Source organism: Setaria viridis, chromosome 7 (genome assembly GCF_005286985.2).
Source record: "Setaria viridis chromosome 7, Setaria_viridis_v4.0, whole genome shotgun sequence".
NCBI classification, from domain to species: domain Eukaryota; kingdom Viridiplantae; phylum Streptophyta; class Magnoliopsida; order Poales; family Poaceae; genus Setaria; species Setaria viridis.
Window position 1 is genome coordinate 20896229 of NC_048269.2, and position 23444 is coordinate 20919672.

At 48.4% G+C, this 23444-nt stretch overlaps 6 protein-coding genes across 8 annotated transcripts; 3 read left to right on the forward strand and 3 right to left on the reverse strand.

Moving 5' to 3' along the window:
- Positions 1–35: 35 nt before the first annotated feature.
- On the reverse strand, positions 36–1907 carry LOC117863576 (uncharacterized). Its single transcript, XM_034747363.2, has one exon. The coding sequence runs from the start codon at positions 838–840 to the stop codon at positions 184–186; it is 657 nt and encodes a 218-aa protein (XP_034603254.1). The 5' UTR covers positions 841–1907; the 3' UTR covers positions 36–183.
- Positions 1908–2056: 149 nt separating this feature from the next.
- LOC117863575 (lipoyl synthase, mitochondrial) lies at positions 2057–5852 on the reverse strand. Of its 2 annotated transcripts, XM_072294824.1 has the most exons (5): positions 5340–5852; positions 4348–4559; positions 3839–4218; positions 2328–2478; positions 2057–2195 (listed from the first exon to the last, which is right to left on the reverse strand). In XM_072294824.1, exons 1-4 carry the CDS (start codon positions 5780–5782, stop codon positions 2356–2358), a joined length of 1158 nt encoding a protein of 385 aa, XP_072150925.1. In that variant the 5' UTR covers positions 5783–5852; the 3' UTR covers positions 2057–2195; positions 2328–2355. The 2 variants fall into 2 exon arrangements, with proteins under 2 accessions (XP_072150925.1, XP_034603253.1); XM_034747362.2 differs by having other exon boundaries at positions 2057–2478; positions 5340–5851.
- Positions 5853–6221: 369 nt separating this feature from the next.
- On the reverse strand, positions 6222–11492 carry LOC117863574 (uncharacterized). Of its 2 annotated transcripts, none has more exons than XM_034747361.2 (13): positions 11128–11492; positions 10450–10523; positions 10070–10153; positions 9857–9937; positions 9460–9540; positions 8708–8800; positions 8405–8584; positions 8218–8285; positions 8034–8085; positions 7842–7895; positions 7638–7730; positions 7363–7429; positions 6222–6806 (listed from the first exon to the last, which is right to left on the reverse strand). In XM_034747361.2, exons 1-13 carry the CDS (start codon positions 11267–11269, stop codon positions 6715–6717), a joined length of 1161 nt encoding a protein of 386 aa, XP_034603252.1. In that variant the 5' UTR covers positions 11270–11492; the 3' UTR covers positions 6222–6714. The 2 variants fall into 2 exon arrangements, with proteins under 2 accessions (XP_034603252.1, XP_072150924.1); XM_072294823.1 differs by having other exon boundaries at positions 10445–10523; positions 11128–11161.
- Positions 11493–13057: 1565 nt separating this feature from the next.
- LOC117863226 (PLAT domain-containing protein 3) lies at positions 13058–14558 on the forward strand. Its single transcript, XM_034746843.2, has 2 exons — positions 13058–13484; positions 13589–14558. The coding sequence occupies exons 1-2, from the start codon at positions 13434–13436 to the stop codon at positions 14096–14098; spliced, it is 561 nt and encodes a 186-aa protein (XP_034602734.1). The 5' UTR covers positions 13058–13433; the 3' UTR covers positions 14099–14558.
- Positions 14559–15357: 799 nt separating this feature from the next.
- Positions 15358–16481, forward strand: LOC117862372 (PLAT domain-containing protein 1). The gene is made up of 2 exons (XM_034745826.2): positions 15358–15604; positions 15759–16481. Exons 1-2 carry the CDS (start codon positions 15557–15559, stop codon positions 16275–16277), a joined length of 567 nt encoding a protein of 188 aa, XP_034601717.1. The 5' UTR covers positions 15358–15556; the 3' UTR covers positions 16278–16481.
- A 4209-nt stretch (positions 16482–20690) lies between these two features.
- Positions 20691–23101, forward strand: LOC117863215 (putative ETHYLENE INSENSITIVE 3-like 4 protein). Its single transcript, XM_072295415.1, has one exon. It carries the CDS (start codon positions 21339–21341, stop codon positions 22917–22919), a length of 1581 nt encoding a protein of 526 aa, XP_072151516.1. The 5' UTR covers positions 20691–21338; the 3' UTR covers positions 22920–23101.
- The last annotated feature ends 343 nt before the right edge of the window (positions 23102–23444 follow it).

The following is a 23444-nucleotide window of genomic DNA, read 5'->3' on the forward strand; positions in this document are numbered from 1 at the left end:
ATATATGATTCTACATTTCTACCAAATCAGATAGATGGTCAAATAAAACTTCACATTCATGCTTGAGTTCGTCTCAAATCCTCAAAATTTGGAGCAAGCTAGACCGGTTACACTTGCCTTTAAATTTTTTCCCCCAACCTAAGATAATAAGTTTATCAAGTTACAGTGTTGCTGCGAAGCCGGCTAGTGACTGAACGTTGCCGCGAGGAACATGTCCTCCTCGTTCCCGACCCACCCGCACTGCCCGCAGCGCTCGCCGGCGCCGCAGCACTCGTTCCTGCAACCAGGTCTCTTCGTCCCCTTCGCTCCACCACCGGCAGCGGCGGCGCGGACGGTGGTGACCTCGACCAGCAGCCTAGGCGCCTTCCCCCCGCCCAGCTCGCGGCCCGCCGGCGAGAGCGCCAGCCACCTCTCCGCCGCCGCGTCCTCCGGCCACGCGAGCTCCGCGCGCGCCAGCACCCGCGACGCCCGCCGCCTCCGCGTGCCGGCGGCCCCCAGCAGCGCCGCCGCCAGCCCGGACGGCGAAGAGGGCCGCGGCCTCCAGCGCAGCTCGAACGCGATCCCCGCACCACCCGGCGCCGCGCCGCGCTCGGCGCCCCAGCGCTCGAAGCGCACGAGGTCGCCCCAGGACGGGTCCCCGCCGCCGCAGCCGCAAGGGAACGGGACCTCCCGCGTGTCCACGCGAAGCCGCCGCCGCCCGTCGCCCGCCGGGACGTAGTACCTCACGAAGAGGGCGCCGCGGCCGCCGCCATCCAGCTGGTGATCCGCCTGGTCCAGGCCGGCCACCCTGACGACCTTGACTCCGAGCTCGAGGCTCGGCTGCCCGCGCAGGCTCTCCATCAGCGACGAGTGAACAAGAACGCGGTGGGCGGTGACGCACTAGCTAGTTAGCTGCCACGATCGATCAGCTGCGTCAGTCGTGTGAACGCTGAACTGAGCTGGGAGCAGGTGTAGGAGTTGCATGCGCGGCCCCAAATATATAGGCAGGCAGACGCGCGCGGGTGCTCGCCTGCTCGGTGCTCGTCGAGACGGCCCCCGCTTTTCTCCAGGGAGCCGAGTCGCGGGCTGCGATTCGACTTTTGTGGTCGGGTTCTCGGCGGCGGCGATCCGACGGCTCTCCAGCTCCGGGGTGAACCCTTGGGCGCGTCAACCGTCAAGGGTGGTTTGCCTTTGGCCGTAGAGGAGGCACAAGAGTGGCCGGCGGCGGTGGCGCGGTGCCCCGATGACCCGATCAGCGTATATGGGCAGATAAGGACGCGTCGCGCCAAATGGCGAGGCCGATATGGTTGATTATGGGTTCGAACGCTTTTTTCCCTCCCACTTGGGCACATGCGTTCGCTTCGCTGATAACCACCAGCACTGAAGATGATCTGATGGATCGTCCAGTTTAATACTGCGCGATAGCTTTAACCCGGCCAACCGGACGGAGTCGTACGGGGAAAGCCTGCGCGCATATGAATCGGATCCGGTACGTCATTCAGATAAGCAGATGAGGACGGGCGGATGCTAGATGCAGTACACCTCGGGCATAGCTCACGCGTGCCTTGTTTACTAGCCAGCGGGTTAGTTTAGAATTTAGATGCAGTCTTGGCGCCTTTTCCTTCTGGGGATATTGTTGAATGTGTGCTACCGGTGATTCGTGCTCACAAGTTCCAGCACCGAGTAGGGATGGGGGAGCTGCACAGCCAGGGAACACGCAGATGCGAGGGCGAGTGCTCCTTCTAGTGCTCGATTGACCCTGGAGCCTGTGCTGAATGGGATGTTGACAAATTCAGTTAATGATGACAGCACATTCCACTACATGTTCCTAGCATAATTGCAGCAGTGGTCAGCTCCTTTTCCACTGGGGCAAGGCACCATGCCATCTCATGAATGGTGAACAATACTCCAATCATTCATGTATATGGGCCAATGGCAGGGTCTTGCCATGTTGACCGCACAAAAGATGGCCTAGTTGTCTCCCAGCAAACAGTGCATCAGCAGGGACTCTGCACTACGGCAGGTGCCATCTCCTGTTATGATACACAGCAGATTGGATGATTGTACCGGCCACCACTGACACAGCAAGCCCAAGCCCTGTATTCACTTTCTGTACAATCAAAATACACAGGAGGCCGTGGTCTAAATATAATGTTACAGCAAATAGTTTTCACCTCTTCAAAGAAAACGGCGGAGCGTGTATGTATGAAGAAATGCTGAAATGGCACAAAACGAAGTAAGGAACCGGCACCAATTATTCTCTTGACAAAAATACATTCTTGCAACGGTGGCACAAATCAACATGTTCTTCCGGCTAGGAAACAGTGAGGAGCTTATTTGCAGCATACCAATGTTAAGGGATGGATGTACTGTCAATTATGAACTCAAGTCTGCAGGGGATGTTTTTGCTCGATCAGCTTCGATCATAGCTTTGATGTAGAATTCACCAGCTTTGTATGAAGATCGAACCATTGGTCCAGATGCAACATAACGGAATCCCTGAAATTTAAGAATCAAGAACGAGTCATAATTGTCAGCAGTCTCAGCAAAATATATGCAATGTGAAATATGATAACACACTTAGAGCTCGCAACAGTGACGGATTCTGGACCAAAAGGGACAACGATAATAAGCAACTTTGCAAATGAAGCACTCTGGAAGAATACATGAAAAATGTAAGTTCCTAGATCTTCATTACTCTAGGACAATTACGTTCGGGTTAGCAATGATAGTAAAAAAAAGCAATGTACGAAATTGCGGGCTATGATAGTTAGCGGAGGTGCTGATAAAACGCTAAGAGCTGCTATAGCATGCTTTAGCATCCGCTAATCCAATTAGCGGACTAATTAAGAAAAGGAAAAAAAGGTTAACAACTACAACAAATACGAAGGCCCAAATGAGAAATAGATGGCCCAAAATCCTCCCCTGCTGACTGAGATGTGCAAGCCCACGTGAACTTCCCCATCTCCACATCCCCTTCCTCCCTGCCTACCCTAATCCCATGGCACTTCCTGCTGGCGGCTCCCATCCATTCTGGCTACCGCTGCTCCTTCCTCACTCCACAGCCTCACGCTTCCCAGCCGCTGCTCCCTCCCCAGCTCGCGCTCTCCTGCTGCCGGCCTGCTGCTCCCTCCCCAGCTCGCGCTCTCCTGCAGCCGGCCTGCTGCTCCCTCCCCACCTCGCGTTCTCCTATGGTTTGAGACTTTGAGCACTTGCTTGCTGCAGCAGACCAACCCAAGGTTCTGTGAGCTATGGCCACGCATTAGGCAACGATGACACACAGGATCAGAGGTGGGTGGCACGAGCAGAGCTGGCGGCTAGAGAGGACCTCGGGTGGCCGCAAGCATGGTGGAGAGATAGCAGATTCAGGCATAGCGGCGCTAAATGACGTCAGTCACTAAGCAGTTTAGCGCCGCTAATTCCCGCTTTAGCTGCCATAGCAGCAATAGCGCTGTAAAGTGCCTTATCCAAGTGGCACGGTCGCCCAACCGCTATAGCGGCACGAAAGCGGCACTATAGCCCGCTATTTCGTACATTGAAACAAAGTGATGGACATTCTATTCATGCTTACTTCTTTGCGCACAGCAGTTCCGCATTGCCAACCAATAAAGTCTAACAATCTAAAAAAGACATTATTGTCGAAATAGTTTATGTTTGGTAGACGTTGCAACTTAATGTTATGGCTGAAAATTGGTTTGTGATGTATAAGATGAAGCACAGGAATTGTGGTTGGTGATACATGTTCTGTAGAATCTGAAAGCTAAAAGGAAAGGTAATATGGGGAAAAAACAAGAACAGCTAAAAAGGTCAGATAAAAGGACACTCCATTATAAGGAAGTATGCAGGAGCATGGACATACCATTTCAACACCAAGGGCCCGATACTTCTCAAAAGCTTCAGGTGTGACATACTCAGAAACAGGCATGTGACGTTTTGATGGCCTCATGTACTGGCCAAATGTTATAACATCAACACCAGCAGCCCGAACTTTTTCCATGGTGCTAATAACCTGATCCGGAGTCTCCCCACAACCCAGCATTATTGATGTCTTTGTAAGAGTACCAGGAGGAGCATACTCTTTTGCCATCTTCAAAACATCTATAGATTGTTTGAAATTTGCACGATGGTCACGGACACTTCTTTGCAGCTCTTCCACTGTTTCAATGTTGTGTGCAAAAACATGCAACCCAGAAGTTGCAACCTTCTCTACACAGCTTGGGTCTCCACAGAAATCAGGTACTGCAAAATTAGTAGTATAAGAGCACAAGATATGGAATGGTTAATATAGTAATTTCACAGAGGGCAGATGATCGACACCATGTGAACATGCAGGTAACAAAGCAGTACAGTGAGGACCATGTCTCTTACCAAGTGCTTCAATAAGCATTTCTGGCTTCAAAGCCTTTAACTTCTGTACTGTTTCAGCAAAGTGGCCACTGCCCTGATCAGGTAAATCGTCCCGGTCAACACTTGTGATGACTATATATTCAAGGCCCCATGAGGCAATAGCTTGAGCAACATTGGAAGGCTCATCAGGATCTGGTGGAGGGGGAGTTCGAGATGTCTTGACATTACAGAATCTGCAAATTGGTAATTTCTCAAATCAGCAAGCAACTAAATATAGGCCTTAAGCTCATTTCTCCAAAAGGTGAATCTAAATCACAAAGACACAAACAACAAGAAATCGCATCCTTGTCATGCAGGCTCACACAAAACAAAAGTATCCATGAAGGCGGGCGCGCCTCAAATACGCTTCATGAGCTGTAAACCCGAACTATTTGCTTTGTTTCGCAGAAATAAAGCAGGGAAACCTTGTTTCTAAAAAAACAAAAGTATCCATGAAGCAGCTAAAATTATGTACCTAAACAACAAAAACTGCAGGTTCCCTGTAATTGGACATCATCACACACACAATAGAATAAGCAGATTTTCTATAGAATTGCTACATATAGAAAGCATCCATTCTTACAAGTCTATCACTAGATAGAACAACAGTGTACTGTCTATGTGTTTGTAAATTTAGAGTTGATAACATTCATTGCGACACAACAGCTAAGATCCGCTAATTCACATCAAGAGCAGTATAAAAGTATCTACAAGATCCAGAAGAAACAGCTGACATATGTGAGGATGCAAAATCAGATCCTGAATTCAAACAGCTAAAGTATAGTGCACTGCAACGTGTTACTCTAGATGTCTAGCATACAAAAGCAAGTGAATTGTGGATAGCACATTCTAATATACAGAATCCGGATATAACGCAAGAAGATCTCAAACTGCACTCCTAAGCATCCAAGCATCTGTCAACGATATTGGAAAGATGGAAATAGGCAGTAAAATGAGCATGATGAATCTCTTACCTGCAGCCGCGCGTGCAGGTGTCCCCCAGGATCATAATCGTGGCGGTGGCGGTGCCGGTCTCGCCGCCGGACCAGCACTCGCCGAGGTTGGGGCACCGCGCCTCCTCGCAGACGGTGTGCAGCTTCAGCTCCCGCAGCTTGGCCTTGATGGCCGCGTACTTGGCGCCCCCCGGCACGGTCTCCTTCATCCACTTGGGCTTGGGCAGCGGGCGCTTCCGCGTCCCCACCTCCACCGAGTACGTGAAGTCCCCCAGCGACGGCGCGTCCGCCTGCAGCCGCGCGCGCAGCTCCGCGAGCCGCCCCGCCGATGGAGGGCCGGACGGAGGCGAGGGCACGGACGATTCAAGGGTTTGGAGGAGCGATGGAGTGGAGGAGATGGAGCGGGAGGGGGCCTGGGTCAGGGCCCGTGCCAGGGAGGCCGCGAGGTGGCGGCGGCCGTGCATGGCTGCAGCGGCGGCGGCCGTGGTGCGGCGGTTGGTGGGACGGCAGCGGTGACAGGTGAGGGACGAGATGGAGTTTGTTTTGTGCGGACGTTGAAGAGAGGATTCGATGAAAGCGAGATCCTGTGGAGCGTTTTCGGCGCTGGAAGGCGTATTCCGCTTCCTATCTTGGAGTTACTAGGCCAACGTTGGCTGGTGTCTGAAGACTGAAACTTGAAACCCGCGTTGGTCAACCTATTATTTACAACCGTAAATTTCAGTTGGCATAAACGTATTAAGAGCTAATGGGCATACTTTAAGGTTCCTTATTTTCATCCCCGTCATTACCTAATCAGCTTGAGTGTCTAATGCAATGTTCATCGACTTGGTGACTTCTAGCCATGCTCTGCTCAACTCAGAATCTAGTCTTGCACACTCAGTACAGAACGAAAACCAAAACCCATGGTTAAAGATCAGATTTTCTTTCCTTGAAATGGTCTTTACATTTTGAATCTTATCTGTGAAATCTATAAAATCCAGGAAAATTAACATGTTACAGATAATAGAATTGCACCCCCAAAAAATCCTACATAGAGGCTTGTGCCCACTTACACAAATTTACAATGGTACAAACACCAGCTCACAAAATTAAAATGTTTTCCTGTCAGACTAGAGCATACAAAAATGGAGCGCCTCTGAAAATGTTCCATTTGCTGGAGCAGAGTAACAGCAAAGTGTACAACCTGATCATTTTGCTTCCTGGCATCTTCTGCGGGAAGCAAGCAAGAACACCAAGCGATATTCAATGAGCAGTTGTTTCTAAACTATGCAAGTCAGAAAGTGCACCAAGAGCTTGGAGCAGCCTTGCTCTGTAGTCTTCCCACAGCTAGAGCTCTTCCAAAGGAAGCTCTGAAAATGGAATTAGCAGCAGCAATAGGAAGGTGACACTTTGTGACTCAGTTGAATTTGCCAATTTCCATCTTCTTCTTGATTGCTCTCTGGCCATGGTATACAAATGAATCTATAATTCCAGAAACGGTGAAGACACCTGCACATCAAGAAGGCTTTGTTCAATCCTAAAAGTTCCAGCTTTAGATAGCCAAGCATGACTATAACAAAGTTTGCATATTCAGTTCATGATTCAAGAATAATCCTTATGTTTAATAAACAAGTCAGGAATCTTTTAAAAAACAACCACGGAGGGAGACTCCCCCCGGCTTTGTTATAAGAAGGTGCCGTGCTTCAAACCCAGGTCACGACGGGAGTTTCAACGACTCCCGAAGTTCAATGCTCCAACCGGTCCACGGCGATAAGCTTGGCAACAAGCTGGAAATAGTCTCAATAAATATAGATAGAAGAATCAGCAGCCAGATTTGTGTTTAGTTTCAGCTGTTGTTTACCAGCTTCAGCTATATGTCTATATCAGCAACCACATTTTGCGATGCAACACAGATTTAGAAGGTAGGCCATCGAAGTGGAAAAAACCATGTTTAAAATGTCAAATGTTCGAATAAATCATTAGCAGTTAATAAACAGAGCTATACAGGAAAGGGCGAATAAGAGAATGGCTAGTTAGCATAAATGAAGGACACAAGGAACATTACCACCAACAATTGCACAAACATTGGTTAAGAAGTGCAAGAATGACACATGTTGCTCTGTGAATGTGACCTGCAAAAGCCATTGGTGCCAAATTATACTCATGTACTAAAAAGTGCCCACGCAAAATGCATGTTTAAATACTAAAATAAAAAATGTAACCCTATTACTAAAGGACAATAAGCGAAATCAAACAATTGTACTAAAAAAGAAAACCAGATCAGCCCAGCATGATCTATCTTCAATAGCACTGTTGAATTTAAATTCCTCAAGATAGTACCTTGATTGGGGAAAGGTCATAGAAGAAAAACACGCCAGGAAGAGCTTGTATCCGACCACCCTCACTACTTCTAAAATGTTCCGTCACAGAGAACTGCGGTAATGAGTAACAGCATCTTAAGGAACACTTTAAAATCATTTAAATACATGTATACACACCAGCTATCATGAGAATGCTTAACCACAGAAAGGAGAAAGAACTGACCTGATTTGAGAGGATGATGCGATCATTTATGTCAGTGTAGACAGTGGGAACAACCTGGAAAGGAAAAAATAATGATTATTCTTACTTCACTCTTGCTGCAAGTAGAAGAATTAAAAGAAAACGAGCAATGGAACTGGCAACACAACAAAAAGTTCCTATACTTGTTCTGATTAATCCAAGGATAGGACAAACCTTGATGAAGTATTGATACATTCCATATGATGAGTGCTGCACCCATTGCGCCCTACGCATTTTACAAGTAAAAAAACAATGTTAGATTACCACTAAGGTTTTCTTAGGGGATAATCTCACTTTGTAAGAAACCCAGGAAACAGCATATGAGGAAATTAATAATATTTGAAGAAAAGGAAGCTACCTGTCAAGGGGATTAACCACACCAGGAAAGTGTTCTCCAAAACTTAACTTATTTATCTTATGGCTAACCTGGCAGGTATCAAAGAAATAGTTAATGTTGTGCAAGAATGCTGGTGAGAGAACAATAATTTTCCTGTCAGAATTCACAGCTATAAAAACCATTTGTGGATTTCCTCAAGTATGATTACATTGAAACTGTCCTTCTGGAATGGAAGCAAGTCATGCACATGCACATTAGACTGCTGGAAGCTTTTTCCAGGAGCAAAGTGGAAATTCCCAGCAACCTTGTTAACTTCAATGAAACCATAAATATTGCATCCTTCACCTTCTTCATCCTTTATGCTTTGAAGGAAGCCCTCCCTTTTGCACTACAGAACAAAGCACATTAGACAAGATAATTTCCTCGAAGGTAAAGGAAACAAGGGTTACGCAAAGTGCATCTTATGTTACACATGTTGCAGGTGGTTATAACTCAGAATAGATGGCTGTACCTGGTCAAGCAGATCTGGATTTGATACACCCCAACCTTTTTTCCTGTATGCTTCCCGGACATCTTCACACGTGTTACAACATTGATCATCAGACTACATTCAATTAGGAGAGACATTCAGTCCAGGTTGCATCACATAACAATCTGATTCATCTAAATGAGATACAACTAAAAGAAGAAAAAGCTTTGAAATTCTTACAACTGAAAAGAAAACACTGGTCAACGTAAGGCATAGGTTAGATTACAAATCTTAAATGATATCCCCAGAAAATATCAAGCAAATGGAGTAAAGGCAACAGGTTTCAACGTAGTCCTGTAATTTTGTTGTAGAGTAAGCGAAATGAAAAGGTGCTCAAACAAAACTGAATGATTAGGCCCACACAAATATACGTGACGTCAGGTGTGCCTCTTTCTCCGTAACTGTAATCCATAGGAGTATAGGACTAAAACATGAGGCTACATTATTCACATCAAAATCTTCACATGACAACAGTTATAACATGGTAAACTGGTTGGCATCAACTGACATGAAGTCGTCTTTCCAAAGAAAAGATAGAAATGGTGAAGAAGCTCATTTACAGGTCTCAGAAAGGTAAATTATAGAGATCAGAACTAAAATGAAAAATAGAAAATAAATTAATGCATTATTGAAGTCCAAAGTTACTCTGCAATACAAAAAGGCGGTAACGGCGTAACGCAATTGTATAAATGGTCAGAGATGAAATTTTTATCATGAAATTTTAAAAAACATACTTCTTGTGCACCATAGCAAGAGCCACAATAGGTTTCATTATGTTCAAGCCTCCCACCATGATGTTGTAAGGGCTTTTCCATCTGTTACAAAAAGGGAGGGAAACATGCATCTTTAGTTATGACAAAACCTGTTGGGATTTGAACAACACAAAGCAAGACAAGTTACTTACTTATGAACCCAATAATACTATGTGACATATCAAGGTGCTAGATCAGATGACAGGTGCAGAACAAATCATCATTAGCATGCTATGAAACTAGAATAGTTCCATGTACAGAACAAAAATTCTTAATATTTCAGATTTGTGATTGTTTCGACACGTGATTTCAAAACAATGTTGTTCTATACTCTACAGGCTTTAAGTGCAACTATGAACAGCACAAGCTTTAATCTGACCTTCATCCCACCAACAGCATCTTGTCTAGTCGCAATAACATTGCCTTGGGGATCAATTCGCTGCTTGAATATATCATGTTTCTGCATAAGAGCATTACACCGGAACAAGTTAGTTACTGCAAGCCAACAACCATCATTTAGACATAATTTATAACAGCTAAAATCTCTAGAAAGAAATATCTCAAGCAACAATGACAGTACACAAATGCATACCACATCAAGGTGCTCTTGCCCACTGATGTCCATTGCATCAAGACTAATTATAGAACACTGAAGGGCTGGGAAGGTGACATCAAACTGCATTTTTTGGCATCAGACAAAGGTAGATGTCAATAATTGTCCAAGTTAAATTAGTACAGATCAGAAGGTCAAAACTACCAGTAAAAATCAAGTTGCAGAAAGATACGGTTCAAGGTCGGAAAATACAATAATCAACAGAAAATGTACGAGAAAGGAATGAACAAATTGCAAGCAAATAAAGCAGTTGTTCTTTGGCCGTTTGTGAACAGTTGGTAAACAGACAATGCAACGGTTTGAAAATATAACGAGAATTACAGGAAACCAAAGAATCTTGAATTAAAGCTATACGTTACATTTATGCGTAGCTTTTCTCCCCTTGAGGTATCCACCCTTAATGTTGTCTCTGTGACTGCATGAAGATATAATCCTGCATGACAAAACATTTACAGGTCAATATCAAGTATGGTAAATACTAAGTAGGTAACATTGATACTTTGGCTAGCCTTGCGATCGATTCAAGTGATGGAAAACGTAGTCGAACTTAGCAAAGCAGTCAACAAAAGATAGTCTGCCTTATAACCTCAAAATTATAATGGAGCTAGGAATTGCGTGTGCAGAATTGGAATTGGTAGCGGCAATTTTCAACATGTTGCATCAGCATAAATGGATCAGGAATTTCGCATAATTTCCTCCATCCGATTTACCAAACACAGCGGAAACAACAGAGGAACCTTCTCAACTTTCTGATTACTCGTGAAATGTAATAGATTCGAGGTAATGTGAACACTATATCGCATAATCAGCTCAATTCCACTCTCATCAACCAAACTACGTGTTGGCGTGTCCATCCGATCCACTAACCCTCTTAACTGCGCCACAAGATCTCGACACATCCCCGGAAGAACGCCATGGACGACCCATCGCTGGCGCGCCCGCATCTAGCATCAGCGACGGTCAAAACCTAACCGTCCGGACTGGATCGGGATTCGAGGCTCGGGAGGGAGGAGGGAAGGAAAGAGCGGGAGGCGTACGGAGTTCGGAGACGAAGAGGAGGAGCATGACGACGGAGGATGCGAGCGTGATGATGCCGCCCGAGAGGGTGCGGCTGTAGAAGTCCTCGTTCACCTTGGGGTAGGCGTCCAGGTTGCGGAGCTTGGACAGGAGCCCGTCCATGGCTGACGGGATCTCGGGGAGACTGCCGGGGCCGCGGAACCGGGGGAGACGAGACCGGCCCTGCCTCGCCCTATTTTTGCGGATTTCCTCGATCGAAACGGGAATGGAGCATGGAGATGGTGCTGGTTTTTTTTCTTTTTCCGGATTACGCCTCGTTCGTGGGGGTTTCGCATTCGGGGGGGCGGCGGCGAGGGTAGGCGTGTTTTTTCACGGGAAAAAGGGCAAAACTTCCTCGAATGCTCGAAGTCCATTTGCTTGTTTCTTCAACTTATGAAAATCAGAAAACCATTTTCCACCGTCAGATCTAGTCTTCTTAATGAAAGCGCATTGCTCGAACTGATACCGGCATTTGCACTCCCATGTTACATACACTCTTTTAGCAATCTGAATCCACCAAATAAACCGGTTGCACTTTTTTTTTCTATTAGTGAATGGTGAAGTACTCAGAAAGCATAAGGTGAAACTTTGTAGAAAATACAGCAAATAATTGCATAGGTGTTATGCAGTTTTAAATGTATTTTGCAAATATGAAAGACGGACATTACATGTTAGCAATTAGTTTTCGCACTTACGATGTCATATAGACACTTTTTTTAAGACGTGCATGGCACATTTTTCATTAAGAAGAAGAGAAGTTTGAACATGTACAACCACGATACACGACCACGCAAAAAGTGGGAAAAAATCATTTGGGGATGCAAACAACACCCCTCAGAATGAAACACTACCACCTAAGGTATCCTAAGGCGCATCAACTAGGAAGCTAGCCTGACTCCAAGTCCTCGCTTCCTCCAATACCACAGCATCGTTCGCTTGTGCATCCGTTTGTTATATAGTCCCCATTTGTTTCCACTTATAAACGGCTTATCGGTGGAAATAAGCGAGAATCTCAAGCGTTTGCTTATTTCCACCGATTCTCGCTTATATGATAAGCCGCTTTAGAGATTTGAACTACAGGAAGTGAAAAGCGAGAAGCGAGAAAATCTTCGCTTAAATTATAAACCAAGCGTGGCTAGGAGAAGCGTATCCAAACAGGACCATAGATATTAAAAAAACTAAATTCACGGTGAATGGTTTTTAAAGAACATAAATTCCCAAACAAATATGCAATTCACTCTATTCTCTCTCATTTCCTTTTCTTATCACCTTTTTTTTTCCTTCTCACGGCATATAGTTTCTTAGATGAAAAATAATTTCCTTCCTACTCCTCCACCATGGGCACATCATTGTTTTGTTTACACTACACCTAATTAATACTGTAGAAACTATCTCATTGAGATTGTCCTGATTCAGCCTGATTTGGAGCAACTATAGGTTATGGAATGTGGCTTTGAAAAGGTACCTGATTCAAATATGCTAGCTTTTACAATCCATAAGCTATTTTATCCTGAGTTTTTATGCTCTTGCTCGCCACTACTTCCTTTAGCTACTTAGATCTTTCAGTTCGTTAAATTTGAAAAGTCCAAATTTAAAAGCTATATCTAATCCAAACATGCCAACTTTTATAATACAACTTTTACACTCCCAAACTCTACGAGCCCTTTCATAGTTTCGTAACCTCTAGCTGATCAAATAGGCCCTAATTTACTATTTTCTTCATCGCGAGCTAAGAATTATGGAAGAACTGAAACCTGCATGGTGCAAGAACAAACTCGACTTAAGTCTGGCCATCACATGGACGCCTCTTTAATTTACATCCGTGCACTTGCGCACCACTTGCTCAGAGAAGCTAATGCATATTAATTAAAGTCGTCCAATAAGCACATGATCAAGCATGTTCCGGTTTGTCTAGTCTGACTAAGATTTAGATCCCCGTTCTCCGTGCACGCGCCACGCCGCCACATGATGATCGATGGCCGTCACTGCTTCAATTCCGATCCGATCCAAACTTATGCTTCGCTTCTGATGATCTCCGATCCCCACATCATTCCTGCAACTACCTAGCTAGTTAATTTTATCTGCAAAATAAAATACATGTTGTGGCGTTGTGCACTAGCATGTGCCAGCATCGTGCTCGACTGCTCCCTCGAAGAAAAAACTATTAGCAATCCACACTGTTCTGAATCACTCGCTCTGAAGTGTATATATCACCCTAGCTCATCAGCCTCTTCGATCAGCTCACACCTTGCAAGGCAGTAGCTCGGATCTGGCGGTGCTCATCAGTATGGCCGGCAAGGCACTCTCCTCCGCCATCCTCCTCTCCTTCGTGATCTTGGTACGTAATTTCAAGCCCTTGCATTATCAATTTGTCGCGATAATGTCGCAGTCGCCGCGCATCTTCTCCTCACCGTCCATTTCTGCCCGCCGTTCCGCTTGCAGGCCGCCGGATCAAGATCGCCGGCGGGCGTCCGGCAGGTCCAGGCAGTGGCGCCACTGCAGAGCTCATCAGCGACGACCGCCGACGACTACGAGTGCGTGTACACGGTCTACGTTCAGACGGGGTCGATCTGGAAGGCCGGGACGGACTCGGTGATCGGCCTGGGTCTCCGCGCCGCCGACGGCGCCGGCTTCACCATCCCGGACCTGGCCAAGTGGGGCGGGCTCATGGGCGCCGGCCACGACTACTACGAGCGCGGGCACCTCGACATATTCAGCGGGCGGGGACCCTGCCTGCCGTCCCCGCCGTGCGGGATGAACCTGACCTCCGACGGCTCCGGCGCGCACCACGGCTGGTACTGCAAGTCCGTCGAGGTCACCGCCTCCGGGCCCCGCGCGGCGTGCGCCAGGGCCGCGTTCGGCGTCGAGCAGTGGCTCGCCACGGACGCGCCGCCGTACCAGCTCCACGCCGAGCGCAGCGTCTGCGGGAAGAGCGACGCGGCGGAGGAGTGAACTGGTTTATGGTGCTGCCGGGACCGGATGTCATACGTCAGATGTCACTGTGGTTAGCCGTAACTTACAGGGGTGTTTGTTTCACGGGTCACATCTCGGATATTTAGATACTAACTAGAAGTATTAAATATAGGTTAATTATAAAACTAATTGCACAGATGGAGGTTAAGTTGCGAGATGAATCTATTAAGCCTAATTAATCCATAATTTGATAATATGGTGCTACAGTAACCATTTGTTAATGATGGATTAATTAGGCTTGATAGATTCATCTCGCGAATTAGCCAAAAACTTCTGCAATTAGTTTTATAATTAGCTCATGTTTAACCCTTCTAATTACCATCCGAACGTTCGATGTAACGTATCCAAACAACTCTAACTACTCATGTGGTGTCATTTCTGTCGTTTTTGGGGGGTTTCGCGGGAATAATGAATCTGCTCGATCGGTCTTCGTGATCCACACCTTTGATTCTTACTCTTCTCCGTGTAATCAGAGCTAGGCCAGGCCAGCTTTTTATACAGTGTTGCGTGGCACGTCGTAAAGTCATCGACGAAACGTCCAACCAGTAGCCGAGCTGTACGCGTGAGTCGTGACACACGCACACTGCATTGGGAAAAAAACGAGTACATCAAAATGAAGTTTGATGTCTGAAACTGCATCAACCCATACGGCGTGGTGGAGACATCAGCTGACCGGCGCGCTCTGGCCCCCCCAAACAATTCCCCGATGGGCACCATCCGCTGCCTGCGTCGCCGTCGATCTCCGCCAGCCAACTACTCCGGAACACGTGCTGCCTCGCCACGTAGCCCCGAAACGATCGCTGAAGACGCTCTGCCCGCGACGGGAACATAGTGCATTACTGGTCGCGCGGGCACGGCGTTGTTTAACCGAGCGGCTGTTGCTGTCACGACCCTGCCGGGCCGGCCAAAATAATGTCGAGGGTCCCCGGCTGACCGTGACTCCGCGAGGCGCGTAGTAAACGCTCGCACACCGCGTCATGGATCTGGCAGGTGGCAGCGAACGCCGACGAGCCCGAGCACAACTCCAATCGTAAATGGTACTACTGCCAACGTCGTGTACTCGTGTTTCACGTGCACGCGCCTGGATCTCGCCGATCGGGGGGCCCTGGGCCTGGCTCTGGCTCCCTCTCGCAGGTTTGCTATGCTAAACAGAAGAAAGCCGTGGAAGGATATGCCGCCTTGGATCCTCCTCTGCGGCCATGATCCAAATTAAAACTAGCTCGCCGTCGTCAAGTAGCTAAGCGTTCTACTACCCCCCAAGTGTCAATGTCCGGTGGGGTCGTCCCCCTACCCCCATATTAGTGCCCCACGAGACAGACCAGCCACACCACTCGCTCCTGCGCTGTGAGCCTGAGACGACCGTGTCTCTTCTACCACCACCTACCTCTCTCAGCTCAGCAGACTCCTAAGCTTCATCCGCTGCGATCGAAGCCGGCCATGGCCAAGCTCTCCCCCTGCCTGCTCCTCGTCGTCTTCGGCGCCGTGGTAAGCTCATGGATCATTCACCTACTGCTATATATCACGCTCTCTCCGCATCTGAACTCGTACGGCGTCGCTTGATCGATTCGCGCCACTCGCCGCGCGCGTGCGTCGTCGTTCGCTGCTTCACTCACCATCATCCAATAACACCCATCAACAGGCGTGCGCGTCGGCGGCGGCGGCCGTCGTCACGGAGGTGGTGGCGCGGGACCCGGAGGACAAGTGCGTGTACACGGTGTACGTGCGGACGGGGTCCATCTGGAAGGGCGGGACGGACTCCAAGATCGGGGTGACGCTGGTGGGCGCCGACGGGTCGGGCATCCGGATCCCGGACCTGGAGCGGTGGGGCGGCCTCATGGGCGCCGGCCACGACTACTACGAGCGGGGCAACCTCGACATCTTCAGCGGCCGGGGGCCCTGCATGCGCGCCGCGCCCTGCGCCATGAACCTCACCTCCGACGGCACCGGCCCGCACCACGGCTGGTACTGCAACTACGTCGAGGTCACGTCCACGGGGCCGCACCTGGGATGCGCACAGCAGCTCTTCACCGTCGAGCAGTGGCTCGCCACCGACGCCCCGCCCTACCGCCTCTACAAGACCGTCGACAAGTGCCACGAGAAGCGCTCGGCGGCGGCTACTGCCGGGGACGACGTCGAGGCCGCTGCCACCGCGCTGTAGGCCGAAGCTCCCCTGGCTTAATTAATTCATCAGCTGCTGCCCTGTGCCGCTGTGCGGATGTGCCCCGGGCGGCATGTAATAATTGTGCAGGCGTGCGTGATCTCGTCGGATCGCGTTCGTGCATCCTGTGGAGGTTTCTCCGCCTCCTTTTCCTACGACCAGATGGATCTCTGAGAATAAACCCAGCTAGCCACCGTTTCTTCAGGCTCCCATTGCTGCCTCTGTGCTGCGTTGTCGATGGCCGATGGGAGTTCGTGTTTGACTCGCGGCTGAGGTTAGTTGTGTGTCTGCGTCAGATCATTTGCCTTTGATGCGGTCTCGTGCCACTTGGCATTGATTTCTCCGTGCTAGTGATTGCGATTTGAGAAGGCCGTGTCGGCAGAGCCTGCCTGTCGTACAAGTATTGTTGGCCATATGGTCCGTGACACATGGGCTGGCCCACGGCACGGAATTTTGGCCCGGTCCAGGCACGGCCTGGCACGGTGGCTGTCGTGCCCGTGCTGACCTGGCCCATACCACAGGCCGTGCCTGGGCCACTCTCTCTGTTGATGGTGTTGATTTCAAGTGAGAGGGACACCACTTTGTTCCTGCTGAGGCATATCATGGTCTCATGGATACTACTCCCAGTTCGATGAAATGCCACACCAGGCTAGCGTCCAACAGATGTTCATGTGGACTGCACCTTTTAGTTTGCTGCAGGAACTGGAGGCCAAAACTGAATAATGTTTCGACCACTTGCCATCTTGGTGTTTTGGTCAATCATATTTACATATCATTGTACATGATGTCGGTTCAAACAATGTGAATGCGAATAACAGCACAATTTGTAATATCTGCAAACTGATTGCTATAGTCCAAATTTTTATTAACCTTTATAACTTTGCTTCAGCATGCTATGCAATGGTGAGACTGTGAGAGCAAGGAATCTTTTGAATGGAAAAAGAACCAATAACCAATCAGCTTAGCCAAGTCTATGTGCAAGATGAAAAATTAAGGAAACCCAAAATATTAACATATCACTTTTCAGCATTATTAGGTGATGGCATTTCAGCTCTTGCTAGAAAAAAGGTCATATGCCTGCAGGTTAGTGCTATCCATATAAAGTGCATGATGGTTGATTCATGGCTTGGAGCTAGATGTCTTGTCTTAAAGCTACTGATGGTTGATTCAGTATATTCTGGGGTTGTTGTTAACTACGACCGGTTGCTTCTTATAGTTCCACGCTCGTGCTAATCCAACAGCATGATATTTTACTCGCTCGCCTTGTGGTGTAGCTAGGGTGAGACAAGAAAATTGATTTCCAATACATGTGCAATTGATTACTTTTATTCTCCTTGTTACAGTATAATAACATGCAGTTTTCTATTGCATTATGTCCACTCTTTTGGCCAAAATTAAATACTTCATCTGAGTTGAGATATATATGTACAGGGATGCATGATTTACCATGTTTATCTGTATCTTTCTTGCTTAGGTCATTGATGGGCCACCTCCAGGAAGGGATTACATTGCAATGCTAGGTTCAATTTCCTGCTTTTGGTATAGTCTCTTCTTTTGTTATGGTTAGAATTAATGTGATACATATGAGATAGTCTGTATCTGCAATCTGACATGATTTACGGCTTAGAACTTTCATCTGAATATGCCTGTGCAGACAAGTAGTAAACATATGTGATTTATTAAAGAAAAGAGAGCAACTGCAACTGATTTAAACATGTTGCAGTGGTCTGTATGTGTGCTGGCTGCTTGAGTAACTGAGTTACACAGTGATCTTCATTGCTTCTTTTGGTATGATTTCGTGCAGAGTAGCGCTGTTCCTACTGGTGCAGATGCCTCTGGTGATTCTACAACTAAGACATGGTAGAGTGTTACAAGGAAAAGGTTGGCTTCACCAACAGCCTGTTTCTTTGCATTTTTTTTCGTACATAGAATACACAAAACTTATATCCAGTACACAAAACTAAGACATGGTAGAAGCTGTTTTCTATGAAGGGGCAGGGGACGATGAGGGTGATGGCAGCGCAGATGACACTGCTAAGACTAGGTAATTCCTTGCTCCGCCTTACTCTCAGGCTTGCACTCCTCTTATTGATGTTTAGGATGAAGTTAAGCAACAAGTTCTGTAGTTGTCCTCATTACAGTACCGAGGGAAATGTTTTTTAATGATTCTTTCCCCCTTTACAGCCCAAGCAAGGATGCATAGCAAGAAGGAGAGATCATGCCAATTTTGCACTCTACCAGTTGCGACCAGCGCTATGTGTGTGCTTGATCGCCTGATGCTCAAAGTCTAGCATTTAAACTTCAAAAACTTGCTGCTGTGCTAGACGGCTATATGTTTTATGTCACTTACTACGATCCTCTTTAGCATCATGAACCTGCTTTGGATATACTGATATGCATCTATGGTAGATGCAGCAAGTGCTTCTTGAGTTACTTTGTGGATTTGGGTTGCTATACTGGTTGGATGGTTTTGATGCATTATTATGCTAGCAAAGAAATTCAACACTGCTGCGTTGCTTTGGTAGTTTCTCTATTGTCGAAGGCATAGATAGCCTGGTTGTGCTGCTTCACAGTTTGATTTAGGAGTCCTAATGTTAGGATGACAGTAGGGCGCGCATCGCGTACCGAATGTTCTAGTGAGATATTAATGATCAAATTATTACAATAAAGACTGTGCAAGGTCAAACTATGACATAAGAAAGGAGGGGGGAGAACTCAAATCTAAAAAAAGTGCAGAGATATGGCGAGGCACTACTAGTCAATTGACTGTTTTCTTCATAGTGTCCATTGGACATCGTCTTTATAATCTACGGAAGGGGAGAATAAGGTGAGGGGGTCGCTATCCGTCAATTGCATGCTTTTCTCGTTGTTTACTGTTAGAATCTGATACCTCTCGTTATGTGCAGCAGCTTCTGATCTAGAAAGAAGAAAATTGCAACCTCTCGTTATGTGCAGCAGCTTCTGATCTAGATAGAAAGAAGAAAATTGCAACTACGACACGAGCTTGCACCGTATCAAGAACAATGTAGATGAATTTCGTGAAAATATTAGATGGCGGTGTTGAGTCAACCACGACAAGAGAATAGAATTTTGGCGAAGCCGACTACAAATTTTTTAAGCACAACTCCAAAAACTTCAAAAGAGTACAAGTGATTGTCGCTCCCTCACAACCCTATTTGACCATCTAGAACCCTTCGATTCTTGCCCTGTACAAGAATCTAGTACTACAGAACTATCTAGCCTATCCCTCTTAAGCACTTCTAATTACCTTTCACAAGCTTTGGATGAGACCTTAGTGTTTGCCTTTAGCTTGATTTATTTCTAGAGGTTCCACTCCCTTATTTATATAGTCCTCTCCAAGATCCTCGTACATGCAAGTAGGAGTTACACCTAGTATGATTCAACGCTCAATTTTCAATAATAGAAGTCCTAATCAAACTTGAATTTGAGTCACATACAACATTTACGGCAATTTGCATACGACTTCATTTTTCACTCCTCTAGTTTACGCATCACATCCTACTTTTATAACCCTATAACAAGATTTGCTGCCCTACCCCACTGACCAACGCGGCAGCACCCTCATCCGGTAGCTCTCCCACTGTTGCCACCCTCTTCGAGCGTTTTTGTCGCTCGAGCTGCTGATCAAGCTCGTCGCTCACCATTGAAAATCCTATTTTTCAGACAATTGAAAGTTGAAACACATAAACATGGATAAATATAGGGGTTTTCAATGACACGCCCGCCCGCCAGTATCATGTGATGTCTTTGGAAATTGGATTATCCAACAGCAGCTCCAAGACGTGCATATTTAGCCACCACCTCCTTAATGGAGCGACAATGCTCATCCATTTTTTTTTCCGGTTCAGAAAAGGATTGGAAACAGAACGGGTGGCTCAAGCAGCAACAGCTTGGCATCGACCAAAGAAGTTCAAAGGCGAATGCTCATGTGCATCAGGCACCGATCGGTTTCGAACTTTCGATATCTGTCGCGAAACCCGATGCGTACCTAGCTAGATAAGTCAACGCCGAAGTTTGGCTTTCAGAATATTCTGGGTGCTTGCATAAAGTTTAACCTGGTTACATCGGATGTTTGATGCTATCGGATGTTTGATGCTAATTAGTAATATTAAATATAGATTAATGATAAAATAATTGCATAAATGAGGGCTAATTCACAAGATGAATCTTTAATCTATGATTAGCACATATTTACTGTAGCATCACATGTAGACTAATTAGACTTAATAGATTCATCTAGCGAATTAAACCTCATTTATATAATTATTTTTATTATTAATCTATATTTAGTATTTCTAATTAGCATCCGAACATTGCATGTGATCCGAACTAAATTTTAATGCAAGTATCCAAACACCGTGTATGTTGTCGTCTGTAAGCAGCTTCCGCTGCGTCAGCGACGACGCTAACGCAGCATGAAACAGTCACAAATGGCTCGCATGCACCATGCAAGCTCCCTCTCCCAGGGATCGCGTCCACCGTACGTCGGAGACATGCGCGCGGGACATGGCGAATCTCCACCACGCCTTCGCATGAATCGCTGAATGCTCGCCACACCTCGCCGGCCGTACGAAGCTTCTAGCGCTGCTGCTTTCCTTCGCCCCGGAGGTTCCTCTGCACCTGCCTTCCTGGCCTCCATTAATTCATCGTCAGGTAGATCGATCACGCCGTAGACCCACGTCTGCCGATTAGCTAGGCCTAGGCTTGGCCTGTGATGGCAAGCATTTGCAGCAGGGGTAAAAAGTGTGAGGGCGCGTCCTTCGCATGTGCACGCGCTGGTTTACAGTGCGTACCTAAACTGTAACAAGACGACGACGGCCAGTGGCGTCCCTTCCGGCCCCGAGGCGCTGCCACGGCGAGCGTTCTTCTACAACATTCTCCGCGCCACGCAGAGATTCGCCGGGACCTTTTTAGGCGGGGCTCGATGGAGTCGTCCCCAGTGCCCCACCACCTTTCTCCATCAACAGTCATCACTACTTCCGATCCCACTGCAAGCATCACTACACAGTACACAGTCGCCACGCGCGCACATTTGAGGCCATGGAGAACTGCGAGAGCATCGATTACTATCAGAAGCCTTCTTCTCATGCTGCCAGCAAACCAACCACCATGGACAAAGCCTTCACCGAGGACAAGGGCAAGGTCGATGACCATGCCGCCGGGCAGGAGCCGGAGAGCCAGGATGAGTTCTTCAGCGACTCCGAGTCGGGGTCCGAGTCCATCGAGATCGCCAACCTCAAGAAGCGCATGTGGAAGGACCAGCTGCTGCTCATGAAGCTCGAGGGCCGCTCCGGCCGCGACCGCCCCCACCCCGACGCCGGCCAGGGCCAGCAGCAGCAGCAGCCCGGCGCCGACCACTGGGACCAGGCCCTGACCAAGGAGAAGGAGGAGACGCCCCAGGCGCGGTACCGGCGCAAGGCGATGCTCCGGGCGCAGGACGGCGTGATCCGGCACATGCTCAAGATGATGGAGGCCTGCAACGCGCGCGGGTTCGTGTACGGCGTCGTGGACGAGACCGGCGTGCCCGTGTCCGGCTCCTCCGACAGCCTCCGCGGCTGGTGGAAGGACGACGTCGGCTTCGACAAGGCCGGGCCACTGGCGCTCCTGTCCGGCGTCCACCAGGCGGCGGGTGACCCCGGGAGCCCCATGGCGGCGTCGTTCCTCCACGGCCTCCACGACATCCAGGACAGCACGCTGGGCTCTCTGCTGTCGGCGCTCATCCAACACTGCGAGCCCCCGCAGCGGAGCTTCCCGCTGGACCGGGGCCTGGCGCCGCCGTGGTGGCCGACGGGGCAGGAGACCTGGTGGGGGTCGCAGGGCGAGGCCCAGGCGCACCAGGGCCCACCGCCGTACCGGAAGCCCCACGACCTGAAGAAGGCTTGGAAGATCTCGCTGCTGAGCGCGGTGATCAAGCACCTCAGCCCGCGCTTCGACCAGATGCGCAAGCTCGTGTGGCAGTCCAAGCGGCTGCAGCACAAGATGAGCGCCAGGGACGCCGAGACCTGGTCCAAGGTCATCACCCAGGAGGAGGCGCTCGATCGCCACGCGCAGCGCGCCCTGCAGATCACGCCGCTCGAGGAGGACGAGGACGATGACGGCGGGCCCGACGCCGGTGACGTCGATTCCCCGCTAGCGGCGGCGCACCACGTCGACAAGCGCAAGCGCAAGGTCGGCCGCGAGGGCGACAGCAACGCGGGCGGCGGCGGCGGCGGCGTCGACGTCGGCAAGGCGTTGCTGGCGCTGCCGGACATAGATTGTGTCCCCGATGCGGACCGCAGCTCGATCGACGAGCTCATGAGGCTCTATTACCGATGCCTGCAGGGGACCGAGGACGACGGCGAGCACGACGTCAAGGGCGCGGTGGCAGTCGTCAGGGACGGCGGGCAGCACAGCGGCGGTGGCGCAGTCGACGAGGCCGCGCCGGTGGCGCACCGCGACATGTTCCTCCACGGTTCGCAGCAGCACGGCGGCGGTGCTGTCGTCCCTCATCAGGCCGCGGCGAACGACGCGTCGTCGGTGCACGAACACGACATGCTCCGCAGCATGCTGGGAGTCGCTGATGTCGTGGACATGAGCGACTTCCTGAACAGCCCGATCTGGCAGTGGGGGGTTTACGACTGACTAGAGTGGTGAGTTAGCTAGAACGACACGGTAAGGGCTAGGTGGAGTGCTATGTTAATTACTTACGCCTGTTTAATTATTTCCTCAAGTTCTTTTAATTTTATTCCGGTGAGCGATAAGCAAGCTAAGTTTGTTTGGAATTCTGTCTTCATTCTCCAAGATGAAGGAAGAAACTTCTGTCATCTGCAGCGCAAGAGTCTTACGCATACCCCTCTGCACGGTGAAGTTCAGACGCTGGCCTTAGCGTGTGCAAATGGTTGCTGAGCAAGGGCAAATTAAGCAAGTGATGCTGCATGCATACAACGTGCATCCATTGCTGCCCCTGCATGTCTAATAACCAAAAATTTTGTCGGTTCAAATAAATTACATTTTTATGTATATTACATTTTTATGTATAGTACTTCCTCCGTCCCAAAAAGATAAAAGAATGTGATCCTGGTTTGAATCTTGTTCAAAAAGAATGTGATCCTGTGAGTTGATTGGAAATAAACTTTTAAGTGGGAAAAAAAAACAAAACATGCTATT